Source organism: Suncus etruscus, chromosome 9 (genome assembly GCF_024139225.1).
Source record: "Suncus etruscus isolate mSunEtr1 chromosome 9, mSunEtr1.pri.cur, whole genome shotgun sequence".
NCBI lineage: Eukaryota > Metazoa > Chordata > Mammalia > Eulipotyphla > Soricidae > Suncus > Suncus etruscus.
In genome coordinates, this window is record NC_064856.1 from 62,850,508 (window position 1) to 62,876,952 (window position 26,445).

General features: G+C 41.7%; 2 protein-coding genes across 3 annotated transcripts in view; one reads left to right on the plus strand and one right to left on the minus strand.

Moving 5' to 3' along the window:
* The window catches only part of TEAD1 (TEA domain transcription factor 1), a 285,280-nt gene that overhangs the window by 251,112 nt on the left and 7,723 nt on the right, over positions 1–26,445 (plus strand). The window contains exon 9 of the mRNA XM_049781082.1: positions 9,689–9,862. Within this exon, the coding sequence (XP_049637039.1) occupies positions 9,689–9,862 (174 nt within the window). The remainder of the gene's footprint in view (positions 1–9,688; positions 9,863–26,445) is intronic.
* LOC126018963 (40S ribosomal protein S4, X isoform-like) overlaps positions 1–26,445 on the minus strand; it is a 965,922-nt gene that overhangs the window by 13,379 nt on the left and 926,098 nt on the right. The window contains exon 2 of one of the 2 annotated variants that reach the window (XM_049781081.1): positions 4,488–4,516. The exons of the other annotated variant lie outside the window; for it this stretch is intronic. The gene's annotated coding sequence lies outside the window, so the exon portion shown is untranslated. Of the gene's footprint in view, positions 1–4,487; positions 4,517–26,445 lie in introns of those variants that run through there. 2 annotated transcript variants of the gene reach the window in all.

Consider the following 26,445-nt stretch of genomic DNA (forward strand, 5'->3'; position numbering starts at 1 on the left):
GATTTATTTGTCTTGGTTTCTTTAAATTCCTAAGTGGATTATAATTTTTCTCTTGGTATTATTTGACAGCAGTCATTTTTCAAAGGTTTTAGTGCGTTCTTCACATACTTGTTACGTGGGGGACAAGTTTAGGAAAAGATCGCCATCTTCAGATGAAAGCGTGTAGTGCAGCACCAGAAAAGTTCCATCCGCACAGTAAAAACCAACAGGCCTCATCTGAGGGCTCTGGAATGCAATGTGCTGTCATTGCCCCCCCCCCCCAATCACCCCTTTTCTTTAGATAAAGAAAATAAGAAAGTAAGCTCTGATGCCCAGTTGGGTAGGTCTTTTTTTTTTTCCAGTCCCTCTCACATACACAGTGGGCTTTCTCTTAACAGGCCCAGCCTATGTGTAAGTACGGAAGGTACTCCATACTTACCTTTATCAGAAGGCAGACACTGATGCAGGGAATGTAGAAATCAGGTCACTGGGCATTGCTGTGCACATTTGTTCACATTGGCCACTCTGTGCTTTAGTGGTTGATGGTTGCTTCAGAGCTATAGGGATCATCCATAGGCATTGATATATTTTATTTATTTATTTATTTATTTATTTATTTATTTATTTATTTATTTTTGGTTTTTGGGCCACACCCGGCGGTGCTCGGGTTACTCCTGGCTGTCTGCTCAGAAATAGCTCCTGGCAGGCACGGGGGACCATATGGGACACCAGGATTTGAACCAACCACCTTTGGTCCTGGATCGGCTGCTTGCAAGGCAAACACCTCTGTGCTATCTCTCCGGGCCCATATTTTTTTTTTTATTTTATTTTTTATTTTTAATTATGAGAACAAAGATGCAAAGAAAGAGGACAAGGTAAAGTTACAGTGGAAGGACAATCACCCATAAACAGCATTCTCAGAAATCCCCTTGCTGATATCTGAACTTTGAACTTTCAGCCAAAGAACATTAAGAAAAATAAAACAGAACCCATGTACAATTACTTTGTCCCACAAGTCCCCTGATTGTAATACGTAATATTTCTTAGCAGCACACAAAGCAATCTAAAGCCATAAAACTTATGTAACTCCTTAAACATTGAAGGCAAAGTACTTTTTTACATTTCCATGCACAGGCATATTAGTTTAAGTTAACCTCAAAAGTTTAAGTGGGTTGTTTTTCTTAAGGATTAGAGTCAAAGGAGCACAGTAAAAACGGTGTTAGAGTGGCAATTATTGTTTGCATAGGCCCACCAAAATATGAGGGACATGGAAAGGAAAAGCCTTGGCCTAAATACAAGGAGACCCTACCCCTGAAGTTTCCTGGCATAAGACCAACTCTAGGCTCCAGGAGAACTAGTTTGTCCAATCCAAGTCATTGTCTGTAGTGCCATTACACTTTTATTTTTTACACAGTTTCTGTTGTTGGTATCATGTTTCTGTATTAAAGATCCTGGAATCTGCATATCCTGCATTGCAGTCAGGATAGTGCGGAGCGTCTTCTTGTTTCACCTCACAATTAAAGGGCAATGCAGAGAGCCCTGTCCTGTAAGCAGGTCGTTGTTGTTGTCAAGTCTTCTTAGTGTTAAAGGAAGTTTCTTTTCAGCAGGTATATGTCAGAGCAGTGGTTGGGACTTCCCTGGTAGAGGATTGCTTCCAGGTGTTGTTATAAAAAACCTTGGATGTTTCGTAGATAGTTTCCCTGGTTCAGGGGTGAATGGAGGATGCCCATTCTTCTGAGGCCTGTGCCTGGTCATTATAAGCATTGCTATTCTTTTTTTTTTTTTCTTAATTTTTATTTTTGGGCCATACCCGGTAATGCTCAGGGGTTACTCCTGGCTATGTGCTCAGAAGTTGCTCCTGGCTTGGGGGACCATATGGGACATGAGGGGATCGAACCGTGGTCCGTCCAAGGCTAGCGCAAGCAAGGCAGGCACCTTACCTTTAGCGCCACCGCCCGGCCCCAAGCATTGCTATTCTTATCTTGTAGTTCCCTTTTTTTATTTTATTTTTTGTGTTTGTTTTTGTTTTTGGGCCACACTCAGAGGTATTCAGGGTTTACTTTCAGCTCTGCATGCAGAAATTACTCCTGGCAGTCTCAGGGGACCATACGGATGCTATACATTGAAACCAGGTTGGCTGTGCGCAAGGCAAATGCCCTGGCCACTGTGCTATTTCTCTGGTTCCCTTCCTTCCTTCCTTCCTTCCTTCCTTCCTTCCTTCCTTCCTTCCTTCCTTCCTTCCTTCCTTCCTTCCTTCCTTCCTTCCTTCCTTCCTTCTTTCCTTCCTTTCCTTCTTTCTTCCCTGCCCCCTTCTTTATTCATACCTAGTGCTACTCAGGGATATGTTTTTCTAAAGCTGGCAGGACTATATGTGGTGACAGGGATTTAATGCAGGTCAACTGCATGCAAGACAAGCCCTTAACCCCTGTAATATCTTTCCAGACCCTCTTCTATATATTTCTGATTTCCACTGTGGGGCTGGGTACACCTACTTGTGCTAGAACTTCTTGCTCTGTGCTGAGGGATCTGCCATGGTGGTACTTGGGGACTATATGGGGCCAGACTAAACTAGTGTCTGCCACATATAGAACTGGTGCCTTAATCGCTGCTGTTTCTCCAGTCCTGTTTTCCTCTTTAGCATTGCCATGTTGTTTCTGCCATAATCCTGCCCAAATTTCAGGTGATCTTATTTAAAGAAGACTTGGGTTAGTGGGAGATATAAATCTAACAATGATAGATAATTTGTGCTAGTCACAACTGTATGCCATTCCATGTTTTAGCTCGTTGAGTTGTCTTAGCATTGTTCTGGGGCTGGTCCTGTTACCCCTGTACGAGGGGGGAAATAGAGGAGGCTGGGATCTCTTGCTGTCAAGTTAACCCTGCTTCTCAACCAGGGCATTGTTGAGGCCTCAGGATATTCAAGGGGAATGATAAGTAGAAATCATGCAAAAGAGTGACCAGAGTGATAACATTGTGGTAGGGTGTTTGCCTTGCATGCAGTTGACCAGGACAGACCCCAGTTCAATCCCTGGAATCCCATATGGCCCCCCGAGCCTGCCAGTAGCGATTTCTGAACACAGAACCAGGAGTAACTCCAAAGCACCACCCAGTATGGCCCAAAACCCAAACAAAACAATCATGCAAAAGGGAAAGGCACCAAATCCTAGGGGACCAACTAATAAGACATGGGTGAGTGTGGGAGTGTTGCACACTGGGACACTGGATTAGAAAGGAGCCACCGTTGGAAAAAGTTTGAGAGATAGTGGTGCACTGACTCAGCTCAGATTTGGCACCAACACCAGGTGTCAGAACAGATGACTCCTGGATGCAGCTACAGAGTAAAGAGCTCACTCCTCCTCTCCACAGCCTCACTGTGTGGCTCAGCAGGAAGGACAGGATATTCACACGGTTCTGGCCAGAGAGAAAGGGGCCTTGCACCATAGCTTTAGGAATGGGAGGGCATTTTAGGATTGCATTCATCTTTAGCACCACAGCTGCTCAAAAGAAGCACTGTTGGGATTCTAAAGTAGAGAGAGGGACAGTCACCATAAGTTCCTAAGGAAACAAGCTCTGCTGGCTGCCCAGAAAAGAGATAACAGAACAGAAATGATAATACAGTGGGTCGGGAGCTTGTCTTGCACATAGCTGACCGAGATTCAATCCCTGGCATTACATATGTTCTCCCAAGTACTGCCAGGAGTAATTCCTGAGTGCAGAGCCAGAAGTAACCCCTGAGCATTGCCAGGAGTGGCCACTCCACCCCCCAAAAACGGAACTGTTCATTCTGGGTGCTGTAAGTCGCAGGTGCTACATTTCAGTGGATGAAGAATGGTTCCCACCTAGCCCTGGCTCTCTAAGCTGCTCTGGACCCTCTGACACCCATCCTCTGAGGGTGAGAGCTGAGAAGACTCTGGCCTGACCCCACTTCCTTTAATGTCCTAATAATTTGTGTTCAAATACCATGAAGTATGATTCTTACGGAGCCAGAGAGAGAGTAAAATGGGTAGTGTGCTTACCTTTCAAGAGGCCAACCTATGTTTGATCTCTGGCACCCAAAGTCTTGCCTGCCAGGAATGGTCTCTGAGCTCCATCATGAGTGAGCCCTAAATACAGTTGGGTGTGACTCCAAAAGGGAGGGGGACAAACCTTTAATATTCTTTTCCATTATAAATCTTTCCCTTAAAAAAAAAACACCTCCATGGAGGCTGGAGAGGTGGCAAAAGCAGTAGAGCATTTGCCTTGCCCACGCTAAACTAGGACAGACTGCAGTTTTTTCCTCTGGTGTCCCATATGGTTCCTCCAAGATAGGAGTGATTTCTGAGCTCGTAGCCAGGAGTAACCCCTGAATGTGATGTGGCCCAAAACAGAAAAGTAAAAAAGCCTTCCATGGTATTTTCATATAGTTTTTGGTGTTTTAGTTAGTAGTATGTTGACTTTGTTTAAAGCCATTGGAGTATACATGGGGAACTCCAGACCCCCTTTCAGTCATAGCCTTTTAGAACAGCTTCTTTTTTTTTTTTTTTTTTTTTTTTCCCCTCTCCCTCTCCGTGATGGGAATCAAACCCAGAGCCTCACACATGCAAAGCAAATGCTCTACAATTGAGCCACATCCCAATTCTTTTTTTTTTTTTTTTTTTACACCACCCATCACCAGTGCAACATTCCCATCACCAATGTCCCAAGTCTCCCTCCTCCCCACCCGACCCCCGCCTGTACTCTAAACAGGTTCTCAATTTCCCTCATACATTCTCATTATTAGGACAGTTCAAAATGTAGTTATTTATCCAACTAAACTCATCACTCTTTGTGATGAGCTTCCTGAGGTGAGCTGGAACTTCCAGCTCTTTTCTCTTTTGTGTCTGAAAGTTATTATTGCAAGAATGTCTTTCATTTTTCTTAAAACCCATAAATGTGTGAGACCATTCTGCGTTTTTCTCTCTCTCTCTGACTTATTTCACTCAGCATAATAGATTCCGTGTACATCCATGTATAGGAAAATTTCATGACATCATCTCTCCTGACAGCTGCATAATATTCCATTGTGTATATGTACCACAGTTTCTTTAGCCATTCGTCTGTTGAAGGGCATCTTGGTTGTTTCCAGAGTCTTGCTATGGTAAATAGTGCTGCAATGAATATAGGTGTAAGGAAGGGGTTTTTGTATTGTATTTTTGTGTTCCTAGGGTATATTCCTAGGAGTGGTATAGCTGGATCGTATGGGAGCTCGATTTCCAGTTTTTGGAGGAATCTCCATATCGCTTTCCATAAAGGTTGAACTAGACGGCATTCCCACCAGCAGTGGATAAGAGTTTAGAACAGCTTCTTATAGCTTTGCCAGCTTTTCTTCATCCTGATTTCCCTATTTATCAGTCACATACCCCCTCCATCAATTTTAGGCACTATCTGACTTTCTCACACCTTTCCCTGCCCCCGCTTACCTGCCCCACCCCTGGGCTTCCTTAACTGTTCTGTCTGTGTCGTGGGGACTATGTGAATTGTGCAGGCACTGTGGTTAATATGTGTTCTGTAAGAACCAGTTTGTCGATGGTCGAACTATTTTTTCTGGGGTGCGTTGTTGCCTCTACTTGTTCAGGTTGTACACATCTCCACCCACACTGTCTCAGAACATGCAGGCTCTTCTGTAGATGGTCAGATCTGCTGAGGATTCTCTCCGGTCCTTGTCCTTCAGGCCTGACAGTACTCACTCAGCTCCTTCCTTGAACCCTCTTCCCTATTGAGGCTTCTCATTTCCTAAGAACAACACATCCTCCTCTTACTCTATAGCTAAGGAGATTCACGAGGAAAGTCCATCTTCTGCACTCTTGTCTATCAGAGAGAGTGTCTGCTCTTATGAATGACAGGTTACTTGCTTGCTTTTCTTTTCTTTTTTCTTCATGGACCTGAGACTTGTGAAACCTTATTTCTCTTTTCAAGGACTATTTCACTTTTACATCTTCTCTTTACTAAAGAAAAAATGCTGTGTATTTAATGCTGGAAATAAAGACCGCCCCCCATGAAAAGAGCAGGGTTATGCTGATAACTGATTTAAACCATATGATGAGCAGGAGTAGAGGTGTGGCTATCTTAAATCCCATTCTTCTAGAGAATTCTTCAGGTTATCAGCTCATGTATCCCCTGTGCCAAGCACCATAAGTTTCTGATTTCCTCTCCTGCATTCCATAAAAGAAACAGATCGTGTGAGCACCTTTCCTCTTGTCTTTAATGAATTGGTGATTAATTAACTCTAGTACATCATCCTAATACTTTGTGTAATTGAGCAAGCTATTTTTAAACTGCTTCAAATATTGAGGAAATACAGTCTTAAGACTTTGGCAGCCAGGACTGACTAATATTCACCCTATTTATGCATATATGTATACATATATGTATATATATAAATGTATATATTTAAACAGCTCCAATCATGAGGCCTTTTCTTCTGCCTACAGACTATAATTGCCTTTTTTTTTAATTTTGTGTTCCAGTTTTAGTTTTAGGAAGCAATCACTGCTGGAAAGAACTACTGAGAGAGGAAGGAAGTCAAATCTTACCTTTACCTTCTTCCTTTAAATAGGCATGGAGAACGTCCTGTCCTTAGCTGTATGAGGCCCTAAAAAATCATGGTATCTCTCCCAGGTGCATGATAGGACAGACATGTGTGTGAATCACTTATCTATGGCCTGTCTACCTGTATTGTATGTCCCACCAATGATGTCATAAATATCCAAAGACTTGACCAAAAAAAAAAACTTCCCATCTGCCTTTTTTTTTTTTTTTTAAAAGAAAAATTGGCAGGATAAGGATGAGGAAGTAGACACTCACCAAAGTTTTAGTTTTGATTTCACTAAAGCTTGAATCCAAATGTATCTGGTAGATTTATTCTCTTGAGTACTCTAGATTGGGACAGAGGAACTTCTGATCTAGCTAGGTTGAATTAAGGGGAGAAAAGGTCTGTTTGTTCCAGTGCAGTGGCCTCTAGTATACCTTCTTTTAGCCTTTGTATACATAGAAACAAAGTCATCTCTTGGCAGGAGTGAATCCACTCAGATGCCAGTAGTCAGGGTTGGGTTTCACCAACCTGGGAGTGGCAATGCCTGATCCCCCTTGGCAGAGACAGTTCTGCCCTTTTCAGTTTATTTCAGCCACTGGGCACAAAGGTGGCTTCCTCAAAATAGAAACCTTTGAAGACTCCATCCAATGCATCTGTGAATCATTATGTTTGTCCTGAATTCTAATTTAGCTTCTTAGAATATTGAAAATGCTATTTAACTTCTTCCCCCCAACCCCCAACCCAACTTCAGAAAAAGCAGAGCTGCGGTAGTAGGAGCATCTAGACATTTTCTTCTAGGACACAGTGTGGTTGGCAATTGCAGCAGATGCTTGGCCATTGACAGTCCAGGCATTATTCTTGATTCCAGGACTGTTCCTGGATATGTGACCTCAGGGAAGTTCATTCTTAGCTTCCATTTATTCACCTGTAAAATTTAGTAAAACCCACCTGCTGTGAGACAGAAATCTCTGGTAGTCATGTATGGAGGACACACTTGCACAGTACAGAGTAGATTTCTTATCTCCCCCTTCGGGTACAGCTGGAGGTCCCACTCTCCTCAAAGTCTGTGTGGAGTAGACCATCCTCAGGGATTTGAATGGACACACAGCTTCACCACTTGCTCCCCACTTTTGGCTTATTTGTTTTTATTTATTTTTTACTTGACAGGAAGACTAGCTAAAGCAGGAAAGTTCTTTTTGCTTCTGTCCCAGGATCTACTTAACGTCACATAATGAACTCTACCACTAGCAATATCAGCAGCTAGTTTATGCATCACATCTTTCATGGTAGGCCCCATTCCACACCCTATATTAAGAATCTTTAACTGGAGCCGGGAGGTGGCGCTGGAGGTAAGGTGCCTGCCTTGCCTGCGCTAGCCTAGGACGGACCGCAGTTCGATCCCCCGGCGTCCCATATGGTCCCCCAAGAAGCCAGGAGCAACTTCTGAGCGCATAGCCAGGAGTAACCCCTGAGTGTCACAGGGTGTGGCCCAAAAACCAAAAAAAAAAAAAAAAAAAGGATCTTTAACTATGTTTTTGCGTTAGTAGTATTCTGTGTGTGTGTGTGTGTGTGTGTGTGTGTGTGTGTTTAAAGCTGAGATTTTAGGTTCTTGTCCAATTCTAGGGGTTTTTTTTTTTGTTTTTTGTTTTTTGTTTGCAGGGGGGATACCTGCTGCCACTCAGGTATTACTCCTTGCTCTACACTCAGAAATAGCTCCTGGCAGGCTCAGGGGATCACGTGGGGTGCTGGTTATCAAACCCAGGTCTGTTCCTGGTTGGCCATGTGCAAAGCAAACACCCTATCACTGTGTTCTATCTCCAACCCCCCAGCTGTAGTTTTTATGCATTGCTCTCAACAATTTGCTTTTTAGTTGTATATTTATGACTGCTCAGGTCTGGTCAGTTTTATTTCCATTCAAATTCCTGACATCTTTACATGTTTTAAGTCCCAAATTCAAATAATACAGTGGAGGAGTCTTTCTATATAGAGAGCAAAAGTCGTTCCAAGTCTTATGGATTTAACCTTTTTTTTTTTGCTTTTTTTTTTTTTTTTTTTTTGTGGAGTGGAGGAGACATCACACCCAGCTATGCTTAGGGTTAACTCATAGCTCTATGCTCAGGTGTCACTTTTTGGAAAGGCTCGTGGGACCATGTGTGGTGCCAGGATTTGAACCCAGGTTGGCTGCATACCATGCAAGTGCTCTACCCATTATACTGCCCCTTTGGCTCCCAAGTCTCACCACTTTTTAATTTAACCCAGATTCTTCCCTGTTCTATGGGTAGCTTACACGTCTGACAACTAGAGAGAGCAATGCAACTGAGACTTATTCAGCCCACGGGTGTCCTCAACTCTGTCCAATTCTTTCCTGTTCTTAGCCTTCAACTCCAGGATTCTCATGGCAAGTCACACACATTTTAATCATCACCAAATCTCTGATTGTCTTCTCCTCAGAGTTTGTGCCCCCGACTTTGACTGGGCTTTTTGTTATTTTTCCTCACCTTTCACCCATAAATGGCACTAGAAGTTCTCGTGATGGTGCCTTATACATTTCCCTTTTTTATTTTTTGTAAAGGTTCTAACTGAAAAGATATGTGAGAAAATTAACTCTAAATTTACACAGGAGCTGGGGATGGAGCTCAGTGGGAGAGCACTTACATTGCATGAGTGTGACCCTGGGTTCAATTCCTGGCATTGCAAAATAACCACACAAAAATAAGACAATCCACTCTATGCACTTACCGGGGCTAGAAGTGACATAATGACCTTATATACACAAACCTCCTGTTGAAGTATACCCAGTGCACAGTGAACTCCAGATTCTTTATGGTGAATTTCAAATAATCTCACTGTTGTTTTTACTGAACTGGGTAAATTGGGGAATAGAAATATCAGGTATGAGGTAACCTTAGCTGTATTGGCCACTGTGTCTGCAAAAAAATCTTGTAGGTCTTTGGGAAATATATGCCCTTGTCAGTAGAATATGATAATTTTCTTAGCTCTTATTTTAATGTTTCTTCAGTATCTTTAAGTCACAGACCCTAGAATACTCATAGCATAATTCCAGGATTCCAAGGTTCCAACTCTAGATCAGGTCAAGATGGCTGATTGTCAGATTCTTGGAGGGTTTGTAATGGGAATGTCTGTGTTGGTTTCTTACAGTACAACAAACACCTCTTCGTGCACATTGGGCATGCCAACCATTCATACAGCGACCCATTGCTCGAATCAGTGGACATTCGTCAGATTTATGACAAATTTCCTGAAAAAAAAGGTGGCTTGAAGGAACTGTTTGGAAAGGGTCCTCAAAATGCCTTCTTTCTCGTAAAATTCTGGGTGAGTATGAAAGATACTGCTGGGATCTGGGAAGCTTGGGAATGCATCTTCAAGTTGACGGGTCAGTTTTCTTTGTGCTGGCCTTGTACTCCACATGGTGCACCCTGGAGGCAATTGTTGTCTGCACGAAAGAGCAGAGAACACAAGTGGTCTAGGCTTCTGGGATCGTACATGCCAAGACAAGAGGTTGCCCAAATGGCTACATCATTGTAGAAGCTGGAGACCAGGACCTCTTTCTACTTAGATATTTTCCATTAAGCAAAGCAACATATGGATTCCTACTAGAACACAGAACCTCAGGCAAACAAACATGGGGCTGGAATAAAGCAGCAGCTACATGCTTCTAATCTTAGAAGAGAACAAAATGCAAAACACCAGCTGCTCTGAGAGGAGATTTATATTCCCTTCTCCCCTAGGCACGCTCCAACCTGGTACCTCTGATGGGTCACAGACATTAGATCAGGTAGTGTATGTGTGAGGATAGGGAAGCGTGTGTGTGCCCCATGCGCACATGCATTTGAGTAAGAGTGTCTGTGTGTGAGTTTAAATGTGTACATGCCAGTTCCTTCCTTTGACAGAATCTTCCTCCCTGAAGCAGATCATTGATTTCCATTTGACCACCATTGCTTTTTTGTAGTTTATAAGTTCTTGGACTGAATCATAGATATGCAGCAGTGTATCTCCTTTTCTCTAAATTCTAGCTTCCTCCACAAGGCTATGTTCAGAGTGCAAGTTTCCACCATTGAGCCCTGGCTTTGGGCTGGGAGCTGGACTAATGTGTCCTGTCCTGTGCATATCTTACAAGCCGTGCAATGTTAGATGAAATTTGTCACATATCCAACCAAAATAATAGACTCAAAAATTACCGGGACAGTCTGCAAAGTTGGGGTTCTGGAGTCTTATACCTGATCAGGGTGGCTTTAGTGTCTCTGCTCTTTTTCCTGACTTTCACACTCTGTAAACCTTGACCTGGGTGTCTGTCCACTTGACTCTTCCCTATCTCCATTATAATAAGAAAACCAAACAAGTATGGGATGAATGGATGAATGTAGGGGGAAAAACTTCCTTGTTTATGTTCAGGGAATATTAGGTGATGTCAGAAATTAAACTGGGGTCAGTTATGTACTAAGCAATTGCCTTACCTCCTATATTGTCCCTCCAGCCCTACCTATCACTTCTAAATTAGTGGCTGTTTGAAAGGTGGTTGGCTACACTTAATAAAGGATATCACTTTCATCAGTACCACCTACAGGCTTCTACCACAGTTCTCAGTATTCTTTCAGTAGATCAGTAAAATCAATCACTGTTTTCATTGTGACATTCAGATAGAATCCTTTTGCACTCTCCTGGTGTTCACAATTATGATCCAAGAACTATGGGGTAAAATTGCTGAATCCTTAGCTAATTGGGCTGGTGTGCATGTAGTTAAGGGGGGATGTGTCTGGGCAAATAGCTAAGGGGTAGAGGTTCAACTTCAATTCCCAGCACAAGCACCTCAGCACCAAGTGGGGAATAGCTTAGAGGCTCAGAAACACCACCAGAATTCAAAAAAAAAAAAAAATGCCTCCAAAAGAATCATTCCCACAAAAAACATTCATCTTTTTTAGAATCTTATTATGCCTTTAACCTAAGAATACATTGAAAATAAATAAATACAAGCAAAGAAAATAACCGATAGTATTTACTACCAAAAATATAATTTGAGCTTTAAAGTAAAAAAGAATTTTGAGGGCCAGAGAAATAGCATAGTGGTAGGGCATTTGCCTTGCATGCAGCTGACCCAGGACGGACCCATATTTAATTCCCAACATCCCATACGATCCCCTGTGCCTGCCTTGAGCAATTTCTGAGCGCAGAGCCAGGAGTAATCCCTGAACACCACAGGGTGTAGCCCAGGGGGGGAAATAAAAGAATTTTGAGAAAACCTGTATCCAATCTTGGTTGGATACCACAACTTAAAAATTTTCCTGATGACATCTATAATTAGTAGGGTTTGGATCTTGTGTAAGATAAATAAGTAAATTTTAATGAGCAGACTAAGGAAAGTTTGTGGCTTTGATTTGTTTGTGTGTTTGCTTTTTTTTTTTTTTTTTTCTGGCTGTGTCTGATAGGGCTCAGGACTTGCACCTGTCTCTGTGCTCAAGGGACCCTATTCACTGCCAGGATAGAATTTGGGTCAGCTATGTACAAGGCAAGCATTTAAACCCCTGTACTATCTCTTTGGCCCCAATAGATTTGATTTCAAAGTCTAATCTATAGCTTAACATTGAATAAACTGTGTCTTGTTAAGTTTTGGTGTTAATATATATATGTATGTGTGTGTTTGTGTATATATATATATATATATATATATATATATATGTATATATAAACCATAATCATCTAACTAAGTTTCCTTTCCTAAGTTTACATGAGTAGGGCTATAGAGATAGAACAGTGAATAAGATACTTGGCTTCCATGCAGCTCACCTGGGTTCAATCCCCAGTATTTCATATAGTCCCTGGCTGGCTAGGTAGGAGTGATTCCTGAGAGCAGAGCCAGGAATAAACCCTAACTCCACCACCACCAGGTGTGGTCCCCGTCTTCCCCCCAAAAATTATGAGACTGGGTTTTTTTCAGATCGAATGTTTGAAACAACTATGGAAATCTAGGAGGGCCCAGAGTAGTGCAGCAAGTAGTTTTTCTTGCCTTGCACACAGTTAACCTGGGCTCAATCTCCAGCAATTCGTATGGTGTTCTGAACACCACCAGTATTCATTCCTTAGTACAGAGCCAAGAGGAAACCCCGAGCATCACCTGGTGTTTGCAAAATATGAAAATAACACTGACCTCATGACTTGTATTGCACATTTTTGTTGTTGTTTGGGGTCCTTAATAGTGGTACTCGAGCTATTCCTTCCTCTGTGCTCAGGATACTATGTGTAGTTACAGGCAGCAACCCATGTTGGCTGCATGCAAGACAAATACCTTACCTCCTATACCATCTTCTCTTTTGATTTGTTTTTTAAAACATAGGTATATCAAGTAGGAAATGGCCTCTGTCAACTTGTAGGGAACCTGTGATATATAAACAATGTAATATGTATTTAGATTTGTTATGCTTTAATTTCTACTAGAAAAAATAAAGGTGGATATGACCCAGGAAAACATTTTGTCCCCCACATAGATTTTAAGAGTGGAAAGGGGTCTTTGATTTTTTTAATGTAAGAGCTGCTATAGTGAAAGATATAAAAAGAAGTAATTTGTGCCAAATTAATTAAAATTAGAGGATTAATTAAAATTGGAGAATACAAATGAAGCATCTTCTGTGCTTTCAAATTATATAGCATTGATTTTTATAATTAGCATATTATTTGAGTATAAAGTGTAATGGAAAGTGCTCAGGAAGCTGTTTTTGTTTTCACTTTCAAAATTGTCCATTTACTCAGTTGGTAATTTTAATAAACACTTCCAGTGATGGCCTTTTCAGCCATTAGTCCCCAAATAATGAGGTCTTGTGTGCAGATGTTTAGAGTATGGTGTCTGGAAGAGCTGTGCAAATTTAGAAATAATTACCCTGACATCAGATATTAGCTTACTAAATTAAGATTTGCAGAATTAAAATTGAACACTTCCATGAATATGGTAGAAGACATCACTCCTTCAGTCTAATTGTTAGAAGTACTTAACCTTGATATAGAAATACAGTGGTAGCTATATTAAATAAGGGAAGGCAATTTGAATTAGGTTCATAATTTGATGCAATTTGAAAACTCATTGGCTTCCTCTAATGACTGAGAATTACTTACACTTAGGATATCTGTCCTTGAATATCAGCGGGTGTTTCTTAAGTAGATTTAACCCTCCCATTGAAGTATCATTTTCATTAGCAATTTGCTTCATAGGCTTTATTTTTTGTATGTTACATGAATTTCAATTAAAACCCGGTATCCAGTTTTTTTCAATATTCTCTCTTTTCTTTATCAAATACATATATTTAGTTTCTAATTCATTCCTAAATGTAACATAAATATAACGTATAATAATACATGTTTATATTGTTTTAATCAAGACATACATAAAGCTAATACTCTGTTTCTTCCTTATTGAACCTTATAAACCCTTCCATGTAACTAGAAGTTAGTATATCTCTGGCCATTTTTGGGGGTGGAGAAGCCTGCACACCAAACAGTGTTTAGGGTTTATTCCTGGCTCTGTATTCAGGGATTTCTCATGGAGGGCTCAGGGACCAACCATTGATGGAACCTAGGTCAGCCTCATGTAAGGCAAATGCCCTATTCACTATACTATAGTCCAGCCCCTCTCTCATCATTTCAATGACTATGAGTACTGAAATATCATAACTCAATTATTTTTATAAATATTAATGGATTTAGTACACATGTATTTTGTTGTTTTAGGGTTTTTTTGTTTTGTTTTTTTTTTGTTTTGTTTTTTGGGTCACACCCGGCAGCGCTCAAGGGTTACTCCTGGCTCCATGCTCAGAAATCACTCCTGGCAGGCTCAGGGGACCACATGGGATGCCAGGATTTGAACCAATGACCTTCTGCATGAAAGGCAAATGTCTTACCTCCATGCTATCTCTCCCGGCCCCAGTTATTTTATTTTTGAGAAGGCAATACACCCAGCTGTTCTCAGGGTTTACTCAGGGTTCAGGGAACTATATATGATACTTGGATTCAAAATTGGGTCAGTCATATGCAAAAAGCAAGTACCTTGGCTCCTGTTACATATATGTTTGTATATAGATAGGTAGATATCTAACTTTTATATATTATCTAGATAGCCACATTATAAGCAGATTGTTTCTTTGCTTTTTATTTTTTCTCTGTATCTATTAATTTTCCTTTCTATTCAGTCTTTAATCCTTTATTCTCCTTAGAACCAACAATTGAAAACATACTTTATTTTTTTAAATTCTGAATTGTATGTTTGTTCCCAGCTCAGTAGTTCTAGTAGGCTGCTTCTCCTCACTGCCATCTCACTCCCCACCCCTCCACAGACAGGTAAATCATGCCATGGTCATTATTGTCTGTCCTGTGTGACCTTAGCTAGATCATATGGCATCTCACACACTCTCTGCCAACTTTAGTGAGTTATATGCATTGGTGATGATCAAAAGGACAAGTGCAACTTTGAGTTTAAATTTGGATCCTTAAATGAAATGTCTCACAGCATGTAACTTGTTATGATTGAGGAGACATAAGGAATCAGATTTGTGGGGTAAGGCCAACATTTTGTCCTGGCAGATAACCATGCTTCTATTTTTCCTGATACAAAATAATCTGGTGCTGTGTAGGCCCTAAGGAAGGAGATGCCTCCCACCAGTGGACAGAGCTGTGCTTGCGTTTCAGCCCTGAGACTCATGCAGATGGTTTGCCAGTGAGATGGCAGATTATGCAGCTAATTTAAGATAAAATGTCAGCTGCCTTGGAATTGATCATAGAATTCCCAAAGCTCAGAAAGGTGGGTGTGATTCACTCATGTACTGAGACGAAAACCAAGTACATCTTGCAGTTGTCTGTCAAGTCAATTTTCAGCTACATGAACTTTATTTTATGATGACTCCTTTATTAATAACACTCACTGAAACAACAAGCAGAAGCAACATATATATATATATATATATATATATATATATATATATATATATATATATATATATATATATATATATATATATGGAATTTATAAACTCTAAGCTGAAGAAGTAAAAATGGTAAACCAGGCCTGAAGTTTCATTCTGATTCTCTGATATTGGATTATAACTGGTTTTCTCCCTAAACAAAGATGGCTTCCTCTTTACATGTCAGAAACCCACCTAAGCAGAAAGAGTTTTATATTAGTCCTTTGCCTACTCTCTCCCCTGCTTATGGTGATGGGTGGGTGAGGAGATCTCAGTTCCCAGTAAATACACTCGCTCCCTCTCACCCTCTTGCCCTTCTCTCCTCCTGGACCACATGTGTTTCACCCTTAGCCTGGTTTGGATTATTTCTTGCAGTGACCCCTGATCCAGACTGTTCTCCCCAGGGTGGTATTATGACATGTGGATCCATTACCCTCTGAGGTATTGAACACATTGAACATTAATATAATAATATGTTATATGAACTCCAGAAGTTTGTTGTTGTAACCTTGTAGTTATTGCTAGAATAGGATGATTTTGCTTGATTCTTCATACTGCCCATTACCATACGGTGGGCCATATGAAATTTCTTTAAAGAAATGAACTGTATTATGGATTTAACCAAATAAGCAATGCAAGTTAAACTTAATATTTTTTTATTTTTATTTTTTTTTGGTTTTGGGGCCACACCTGGCAGTGCTCAGGGGTTACTCCTGGCTGTCTGCTTAGAAATAGCTCCTGGCAGGCACAGGGGACCATATGGGACACTGGGATTTGAACCAACCACCTTAGGTCCTGGATTGGCTGCTTGCAAGGCAAACACCGTTGTGCCATCTCTCCGGGCCCATAAACTTAATATTTTTTAGAAACATCTCCAAATACTATAATTTCACAAAATAACACTGCCCAAGAAAGAACCTCATGTCACTCACATGTCTCGATAGCTAGAAACTGCGCAGAATTATTAATAGGATAAAGGCTCAGTCTTTTTAAAAACTTTTTATTTTATTTATTTATTGATTGATTGATTTGGTTCTTGGCCCACAACCACCTGTGTTCGGGGGTTACTCCTGGCTCTGCACTCAGAAATCGCCCCTGGCAGCCTGGGGGACCATATGGGATGCCGGGAATTGAACCAGGTTTTGGCCACATGCAAGGCAAACACCCTATTACTGTGCTATCTCTCCGGCCCCAGAAAGATTCAGTCTTAAATTTTTTATTAGAATAGTAGAAAATTTATTAATATGAAAATAAAACGTTATGAATATGTATTTGGTGATCGAAAATTTTATATTCATTTAGTGTACTATCCTTATTCTCTCAAATTAGTGGTATTTTTGAAACCAGAATATATTTATTATTCTAAGATTTTGTTTTGCTTTTTCATATTCTTAGATTATGATATTCCAATGGAATCAACAACATGTTCAGTCATTCAACTCACTTTCTTTTTTTACATTTTTGCTCCACACCCCAGCAGTGCTCAGGCCTTTCTCCTAACTTTGTGCTTAGGGATCACACCTGTCAGGGATTAGGGAACCATATGGAGTACTGGGGTCAAGCACATCTAAGACAAGTGCTTTATGTGTTGTACTATATCTCCAGCCCCTCAACCCACAATTCTCTCTCTCTCTCTCTCAATACTTTATTGAAAAGGAAAGGAGAAGGAAAAGGAACTTCAGCAACGAGAGGAACTTAGTATAGGACTTAGTTAAATATGGCTCGTTTTGTGGTGGTTTTGATAGGAAAACTAAGTCTCTGTGCAAGCCATAAAAGGCTCTTTCTATCAATTGATAAGAACATTACAAAGACTGTAAGGATCCCATAGTGTAGTGGTCTGGCTGGTCTGAGTCCCTTTGGTCTCAGAGTAGTCAACTGACTTTGTGGTCAACTCACTTTCTTGACCTGTTTTATAGTGGAAAAGCATGAAAGGCTACTTTTTCTATCTAGAGCAAAATATGAAAAGATTTTGTAAAACAGTAAAAGAGGAAACAAGTTCTCTGGAAAGAAGGCAACTCACTAAAGATGCTTTTATTGTGGTAGGAGTAGCATCACGTTTGTTGAACAAAACCAGAGCCATTATAAATAAAACAGCAGGAGTTTATTTCAGGAGCGAGCAGGTGCCTGTGTCAAGTGTCCCACAGACCCCCTTTGGAGTTTTGGCCTCTATTTAATCGGATTCTGCACGATTTCAGTTGGAATTGTAGACTTGAATCTATCATTTGGAGCCAAGTGTCCCTGCAGCTATTCATGGAAGAGGAAGCTATTAGCAAAATGGGACCATTTTCTCCCCCACATGTTTTAAACTGCTATCAATAAGAAAAGGACTTTTCTGTTCAAAACATTTTCCATTTCTCTCTGCTTTTACCTTACCTCAAAATGTGTTAAGTTCCAGAATGACAGAACAGTATAAAATGTTGGAGTGATGAAAGTAGGAGATGAGTGAGAAATCTCACCATATGGAGTGGTACTTGTGGACTTAGTACTTGCTACATTCTTATCAAGCATACAAGTTACATGATTTTCTCCAGTTTGAGTCTATCCTTTGCCAAATCATCTCCTAATAAATGGAGTCTGATTTTTCATGTAGAGGCTTCAGGGAATCAAAAAAACTTAGACGTTCACCAACTTTGGCTGATTACATTTGGAGGGAAAAAAATTCTGGAGCAAATAAGCATGTTCTGCTCTGACTACTGGTATGGCTTCCTTGCTTCCTAGTTCCTTATCTGAAACTGCTTTACAGGTCCCTTCCAAGAGTGCCCAATACTCAATCATATGTTTATCTAGGCTTTTGATATGTAGAGCATATGCTGCAGGAATCATAAATGGGCTTCAGTTCTTGTGCATATTTATGTGTATGTGTGTGTTTATATATGGCTTCCTGGCTGAAAAATTGTGTCTATTGAGTACATGTAAAGAAATGAATGAGTACAGAGCACTGTCACCATCACTCAGTTCTACTGGGGTAGGCAGGGAGTGGGCATCTGATGACTGAATACGCTTCCCCCAGGAATTTACCCCAGAGCAAAAGACCCTAGAGAGTGGCACTGAGCTTTCCCCAGCTTTCCATGATTGTTAGATTCTTGGGGAAATTATATGATTATGTGCTTTATCATCAGCCCCCTAGTGCATCGTTACCAAGTTACTGAACTTTGGATTTCCCCTAAAGAGCTGAGGCAACGGACATGAAGAGAGATTCCAAGAGACCCATCTTCTTGTCTGTAGTTGGGTGGCAACACCATAATGAGTAGTTGTAATGGAAATACGGGAGCTGACAGGGAGAGGAAGACTTTTTGCCTGAGTGCATCCAGGAAGGCCACACAAAGACCTGGCATTTGAAGTAGGTCCTGAAAAAATTTGGTGGTTGGAGCAGGAGTGGACTGAGGTTTTCAGAGGGGAATTGACACTTGTGTAGAGGACAGAGGGGGCCGCTAGAGGGTGCCAGAGGGGCTCAAGGGCTGCTGGGTCTTACAGAAGGTTCTGTAAGAACCTGGAGCATGTGATTTGAAACCTGTGTCTGTCACTTTATTAAAAGGCCTGCTTGGAGGCCAGGGGTACAACTTGGTGATAATGCACACCTTACACTCATTGAGGTCCTGAGTTCAGTTTAAGCACAGAAAGGTAAAGTAAAAACAGATCCTTCCTGACATTGTTGGGATATTTGAATCTGATTAGTGTTTGTTTTACATCAGGAATTCTATTTTTTGGTTTGCTGTTGAGATGGTGTGTAAATCTCTTAATGCATAACAACTCCGAGTTTGGCCAGGGACCATTTCTGGATTTAGAGACCAGTGTGAGGGCTGGTGTTCACCCACCAGAACACGAAGGGACCAGCTCAGTGGGGTGCCAGCTCCTCGTTGAATGACTCTTCTGGAAAGAAGTGGCTGGTACAGCTGCTCTGTCCTTGGAGTGAGACCTTGATTCATTCTTCCCTGCTACTGTGTGAAGTCACCTGAAGTTGTATGGAGGGATCTTAATTGATTTTTTTTAAATGATGCCAGTATTTGTAGAAAGATGCAATGCAAACAGCCTGCCTTTCAAACAGTGCATAGTGTAATTAGAGCGAGCTCTTTAAGATTCTTTGAAGTATTAAATGTTTATGAAATTCAAATGGAGTGCCAATCTGCACAATAAAGAGGCTCTTGGTCTTGTTTTTAAAAATCTCCTATTTTGTAGATGTAAATATATGCCATAATTAGTGGGAAGTAATCGAAGAGCCAAGACTGAGTTTATCTCTATTCTTATTTAAAACAACTGTGGAGGAGACTCCAGCTGCAGGACCCAATGTGGGAAGGGGGGGGGTGCTTACCCAGACTCCTCTTTCCAAGTGGCCAAATGCACTGTCTCTACTCTTGGGAACTCTCTTTTCCTGTTATTGGCTAGATGAACATGGGAGCTGACTTCAGGGGTCTCGCCCATGTGACAGATGGATGCTGATGATAGTGAGTTTGAGAACTATCTGCTTCCTTGATGCCCCATGGTGTTGCCTCTCCAGGCGCATCTGCCTGATGCCCCTGGGCCCAGTGTTGAGCCTTTGTCCTTGGATACCGGTGGAGCAGCTGCAAGGCCCACGCTGGCCCTGCCTGGGTTCTGCCTGGCCAGGCTCTCCATGTGGCAGGCCTGGCCAGCCGCCCACAGTGGGGCCCAGCTCCCAGTGCTGCCTGCCAAGGAACCAGATGCTGCCATTGGAAAAAATTGCTTCACAATTTGAAATCTTGGTCCTTTGATCATTACTCAGAGAGGATGAAGAGGAGAGGTTCAAAGTGGCAGTTTGAAAGCGCCAGCGTCTGGGTGCCTCCATCAGTGCCTATTATACCGTCTCTTGTCAGGGACAAACCTCTTGATGTTTTCATTTTTGCAACCAAGTGATTCCTGCCCAGCCCTTCCTAGTGGCTGGGAAGGGAGTACCACAGACTGCTCCTTCCCTGACCCTCTCCTGCCCTCTCTCCTCTGTCCCATTATCTCTTACCTCTCTCTTCTTCTCTTCTGAGGGCAGTGGCAGAGTTGGACCTTCCAAAAGCTTCATCTCTACGCACTCCCCAGATGCTCACATCCCATCTGGTCCCTCACATATGAGCTGGTTTCCAGCACTCACCCTCCTAGACTCTCCACCTCATTAGAGCACCCTGAAAACCACACTACTGGTCCAGGCCTCCATTTTTGCCCACATGTACAAAATTAAAAGGATTGTATTGTGGACAATTCTGCATTTCATTTTAATATTTTTCTTTACATTTAGAAACATGAAATTAGTCTGTAAATTAAATTAATTAAATGTATTAACAAATGGGAGACCAGAGAAACCAATCCAGAGTCCTGTCTGAACTAAGCAAGCACAAGAGGAGCATGACTCAGGAAAGAATTAGAGAAAATATGATGTTGACTTTGTCTGAGGTGTTTGGAGTTTGTTTTGTTGCTTAACACAGTTCCTATCTCTGCCTGACCTTATGGCTTGTCTTCACCTTTACTTGTGTGGTTTTCTAAGATGTGCTCACATAAACCTTAAAGTTTTGGGTTTTATTTTTAGATTTTTCTTTGGGGGTGGGCACACTGAAAGGCACTCATGGTTACTCCTGGCTCTGCACTTAGAAATTGCTCCTGGCAGGCTCGTGGGACCACATGGATACTGGAGATTGAACCCAGGGAACATATGGGATGCCAATGATCAAACCAAGTTGGTCACAGGTCAGCTACATGCAAGGCAAATGCCTACCTGCTGTGCTATTGCTTCAGCCCAAACCTTAAAGTTTTTTCTTTTTTTATTAATATCTTTATTTAAACACCTTGATTACAAATAAAGTTTTGAATTCATTTTATACCTTGTTTTTTTTTAGCACATTTATTACTGATTTCCATTTTTTCCAGGAAGAATTCTCACATGCTGCTAGGTCCCCTGAGCCTCTCTGAAAGCACACCCTTCTTCTCTGTGCCACTTGCCTGCTAAATGTGGGCTAAAGTTGAGGGAGGCAACCTGCCCTCAAAGATGATCTTGATGCCTGTTATTGACTTTGAGCCAACATCTACAATGGGAGACAAGCTTCAACCCTCTATTGGTTGAGTTTCTGACCTGGTCAGCAGTCAATGTTTTAATCCATAAGCTAACAGGAAGGAATATTAGCTTTCTTAACAGTGGTCCTTTGCGGGAGACAAGGTACAGTTTGCTGGTGAGTTCCATAGGCATCATCACTTCCTTTCCTGAGCCCCATGGCTTTGGAAGCAGGAGGGGAGGAGGAGGAAGGTAGTGTTTACTGTGTGTCTGATGTCTAAGATGAGAGAAACACCAGTGAAGAGCTCTTGCACTCCATGTAAGAGACCCATTATAATTTGAAAATAGCAGGAGGCTCAGTATAAAAGTATATCTAAAACTAGATAGGGCTGGAGCAAAAATAGCATAGCAGGTAGGACATTTGCCTTACAGGCGGCCAACTCGGATTTGATCCCAGGAATCCCATATGGTTCCCTGAATCTGCCAGGAATATGATTTCTGAGCACTGAGCCAAGAGTAACCTCTGAGTGCCACCATGTGTGGCTCAAATACCTTCCCCCACCTAAATAGTATATGGAGAACTGGAGCTCTAGGACAGATAGACAGTGGAGATGCCTATAGTTGGAAACAAGGAGTGGAGAGGTGAAATGGAGGGGGAAGTAGAGGGACAACCCATACTTGTCTCACAGACACATTCTTAGGTTAGCCTGACTCCACCAGGCTGAGCTCTGTGAAAGCCACAAAGAAGCCAGCAGCCACTGGTATGCAGGACCGTATCCATCTGCTCACCTAAATACCTACAAATATGTTACATTGCGACATTGCATAGAGAGGGTGGGGGCAGGGGGGAAATTATTAATCATTTAGGGAGGATATCATGGACTGTAAATGTGTTCAATGCACAGGTGCAGGAAAACTGTAAAAAGGAAATGAGACCCAGAGAGGGCTGCAGCAATCTGTGAGTAAGACTTTGAAACTGAAGGAAAGGGCTCAGAATCAAGGATGTAGTGCACGGAGAGCTTTAGTCTTGTATGTGTGAGGCCCTGAGTTCTATACTGGCATTGAAGAAAGAATGAGGGGGAAATGAAAGAAAAACGCTGTGGATGGACCCCCGAAGCAGGAGGGATCAAGAAAATAGATCTCTCCCTGACTCTCCAACAAGGAGCGCTGCCCTTCCCTGAGATGAAGTCAGAGATACCTTAGTGTTGCAGGCCACGTATTTGTGGTCGATTGTTAAAGCAGCAGTCAAAAGCTGCTGCTGCTATAACGATGAAGACAATGACTACTGTTACTATTCACACACAACTAACAAGTCTAATACTTTATTTTATTTTATTTTATTTTGGTTTTTGGGCCACATCCAGTGATGCTCAGGGGTTACTCCTGGCTATGTGCTCAGAAATTGCTCCTGGCTTGGGGGACCATATGGGATGCTGGCGATTGAACCAACGTCCATCCTGGGTCAGCCACATGCAAGGCAAATACCCTACCACCGCGCTATCACTCTGCCCTTAAATCTAATATTTTTTTTATTTATTTAAACACCTTAATTACATACATGATTGTGTTTGGGTTTCAGTCATGTAAAGAACACCACCCATCACCAGTGCAACATTCCCATCACCAATGTCCCAAGTCTCCCTTCGCCCCTTTTTTAAAGTAATATTTTTCACTCTTCATCTGAGAGTGTTTAGCCAAAAAAAAAGCAGCTCAGGATATTATAAACATTGTAAAGAGTTTCCTTCAAAGGGTGGTCAGAGGAAACGTGATCTCTGTTTCTAGAGAAACAGGATTTCTTCGAAGGGGTAGGAAGGACCGTTAGGCTTGTCCTCCCAAGCCACACTTCATATAGTTCTGTTTTGTTCTGTTTTATTTTGGAGTCATTTCTAACTTGGTGCTCAGGAAATCATGCCCAGGGATCAAACCCAGAGCCTCACACAAGCAAGGAAAATGTTCTTCATTGAACTACACCCTGAACATAGTTTGTTTTAAAACTTTAGAATAATGAACTCATTCAGGCTGGGTTACCCTCAAAGGTAAAAATTTGGGGTTTGATTTTGGGTTTGTTGGAAAGTTAAGTGCTTGGTTTTAGTTATAGCTATTTGTTGCATTTATTTGGTTTTGTTTGAGGGACCACACCTGATAGTGCTCTGGGGCTGACCCCTGCTCTATGCTTGAAGTCTCAGCATTGCTCTGGCAGCTATATGCTGCCAGCCGCATATCAGGTAAGCACTGTAATCTTTGTGCTCTCTTTCCAGCCCTACTTAGTTGCTTTTGAAAAGTATCTTGTAGTCAGATGAAAGCTGTCATGGCAAAAATCATTAGTATCTTTGATATCAGCCCATTTTTTCTCATTTTCTTGCCTTTAGAACCATAGAAGATAGGTTTATCTTGTGTTTTTAGTTGGGAAAAATGAATTAGTAGAATGAGTGATGAGCTCAGCACAGAGCATGGATTTGCTTTTCCTGTAGTTTGCCTCCTTTGTTGTTGGCTTGGCTTAATACTCTCATTCGTTCTTTCTTTGATAATACCTTTGCTTTGTGGGAGTTCAGTGGCCACATTTCTTTTTGAGGATAATTTGCAATATTGTCTGTTGACAGATAATTATCTTTCACATCAATACCTCCTCCTGGAGAATTCCCAAAGAGCAGCTGTGATATGGTTGGATGGCTACATGATTATTTTCCATGTTCAAGAGTAATTACAAAGCAGTTGCAATGGCAAATTGGCTGTTTCCACAAGTAAATAGGGAAGTCGTTTAAATTTACACTAATAATTAAATACAAAGTTTTCTCAAACAGTTCGGGAGAAAAACTTTAACTTTTTGTCCTTTTTACTTGAGGAAAACTAAAATGCACACAGACCTTACAACCCAGAAGTCAGCTCCTAGACATCCTGTGCTGGGGGTGCATTCTTGTGAATTAGCTCAAATTATGCTTCATGTGCATAAGGCTTGGCTTCAATCCTTAGTACCGCATAGTTCCTTGAGTGCCACTAGGCATCACATTCAAGCACAAGGCCAGGTGCAACCACCCAAAAAAGAAAAGAGTGGCCGGAGAGATAGCATGGAAGTAAGGCTTTTGCCTTGCATGCAGAAGGACAGTGGTTCGAATCCTAGCATCCCATATGGTCCCCTGAGCCTGCCAGGAGTGATTTCTGAGCACAGAGCCAGGAGTAACCCCTGAGAGCTATCAGGTGGACCCAACGAAAGAAATACATTATGCCAAAAGCCTATTAAAATTGGGCCCAAAGAGCTAGTATACCAGATAGGATATTTGCCTTGCATGTGGTGATCAGGGTTCAATGTCCAGCATACCTTACTGTCCCCCTAGCCCTGCCTGGAGTGATTCTGCCCTGATTACAGCCAGGTATAGCCCAAAAACTTCATAAAAATTAAATTGGAAGAGCTCAAGTGATAGTACAGTGACCTGTTTGCCTTTCAGACAAGTAACCCAAATACAATCCTCAGCACCTCATGGAGTGATTCCTGCACACAGCAGGAATAAACCCAGGTGTAAACCAAAATCACTGGGTTGCCCCCCACCCCAAGAAGAAGAAAACTAGAAACCTTCCTAGAATGCATAAAGACTTAAATTTCATGTGTAATAAAAGTTAACCTTGTTATATTAAAACTGATCATTTGTTGAGATCATTTCTGAGCACAGGTTTTCATAAGCTTTGATGGCTTCTATGCTTGAATTATTCCTGACATTATTACTACAGATCATTCATTGCAATTAAAACAAATCACGAATGGTACTGGAGTAATAGTAGAGCTGGTAGGGCACTGGCCTTGCACATTCCTGTCATAAATAGGATGATGATGGAAGAAATCCAGGGGCTTAGGTTGAGGGTACATGTGAGGGAGGACACTGGAGCAACTCAAGGGCTCTTGAGAACCCCAGTACCCCAGATGGACCTAAAGGCCCCACCAGAAGTGACTCTTAAGCATAGAGCCAGGAGTAACTCCTGAACACTTGCCAGGTTGGGGGGGGGGGGCTCCTGCAATAAAAAGTTAAAAAATAATCTGATTGTTACTGACAATTACTTTGTAATAAGTAAAGGAAGAAGATCTATAAAAAAGACACTCTGCTCTAGTGCTCAACCCAAAAGGGTGAGCAACTGGTTCTAAGCAGCTCCTTTATTTTATTCAGTTTGGACCCCCCCTCTGCACAATGGTATCTTGTGCTGCTCTATAATGGGGTGCCTGCTTATTTTTGAAAGACTGATAGTCTATCAGTATTAATGAGTTCTGAGATATATAGTTACGCATTTATATATCTAGTTGTTTTCATTTTAATTTTGGAGGGGGGAACGCCCAACTAGTGCTTATGGTACCATGAGAGCCACTCCCAGTAACACTCTCTGCCAGCAGATTTAAGGACTAAAGAAACTGGAAACCTTCCTTCCTGATGATGCCCAGGGACTTCCCAGAATCCTATTGTTTTAGGATATTAGCCCCAATCCCCAGCCTCTGTTGGTCCTTCTTCCTGAGTAGACCCTCTTTGAATGTTCATCTCATGGACCACCGTTCCTGCTGTGCCAGCTCTGCTGTCTCTGGTCAAAGACATATCATTCTACCCACTGTGCTAATGCTCTGGCCCCAGTTCCTGCACTTCCAACAAAGATTCAGCCTTCAGGTTCTAGGGCTGGTAGGGGAAATGCTGACCATAACACCTTTGCTTTAAAACCAGTCGTGGTTTTGTTCCTTTTTAAAAATTATTGCCAGGGGTCCAGCTACCTGCCTGCCTCATCGTTTCTCATTAAGATATGTTATATGGAGTCAAAGAGGTAATATAGTAGATAGGGTAATTGCCTTGTACGAGGCTGACCCAGGTTTTATCTCTGATATTCTATATGGTCCTCTAAATTCCTCCAGAATTAATTCCTGAGTGCAAAGCCAAGAGTAACCCCTATGTTACTGAGCTGCTGGGTGTGGCCCAAAAGAACAACAACAACAAAAAATTAAT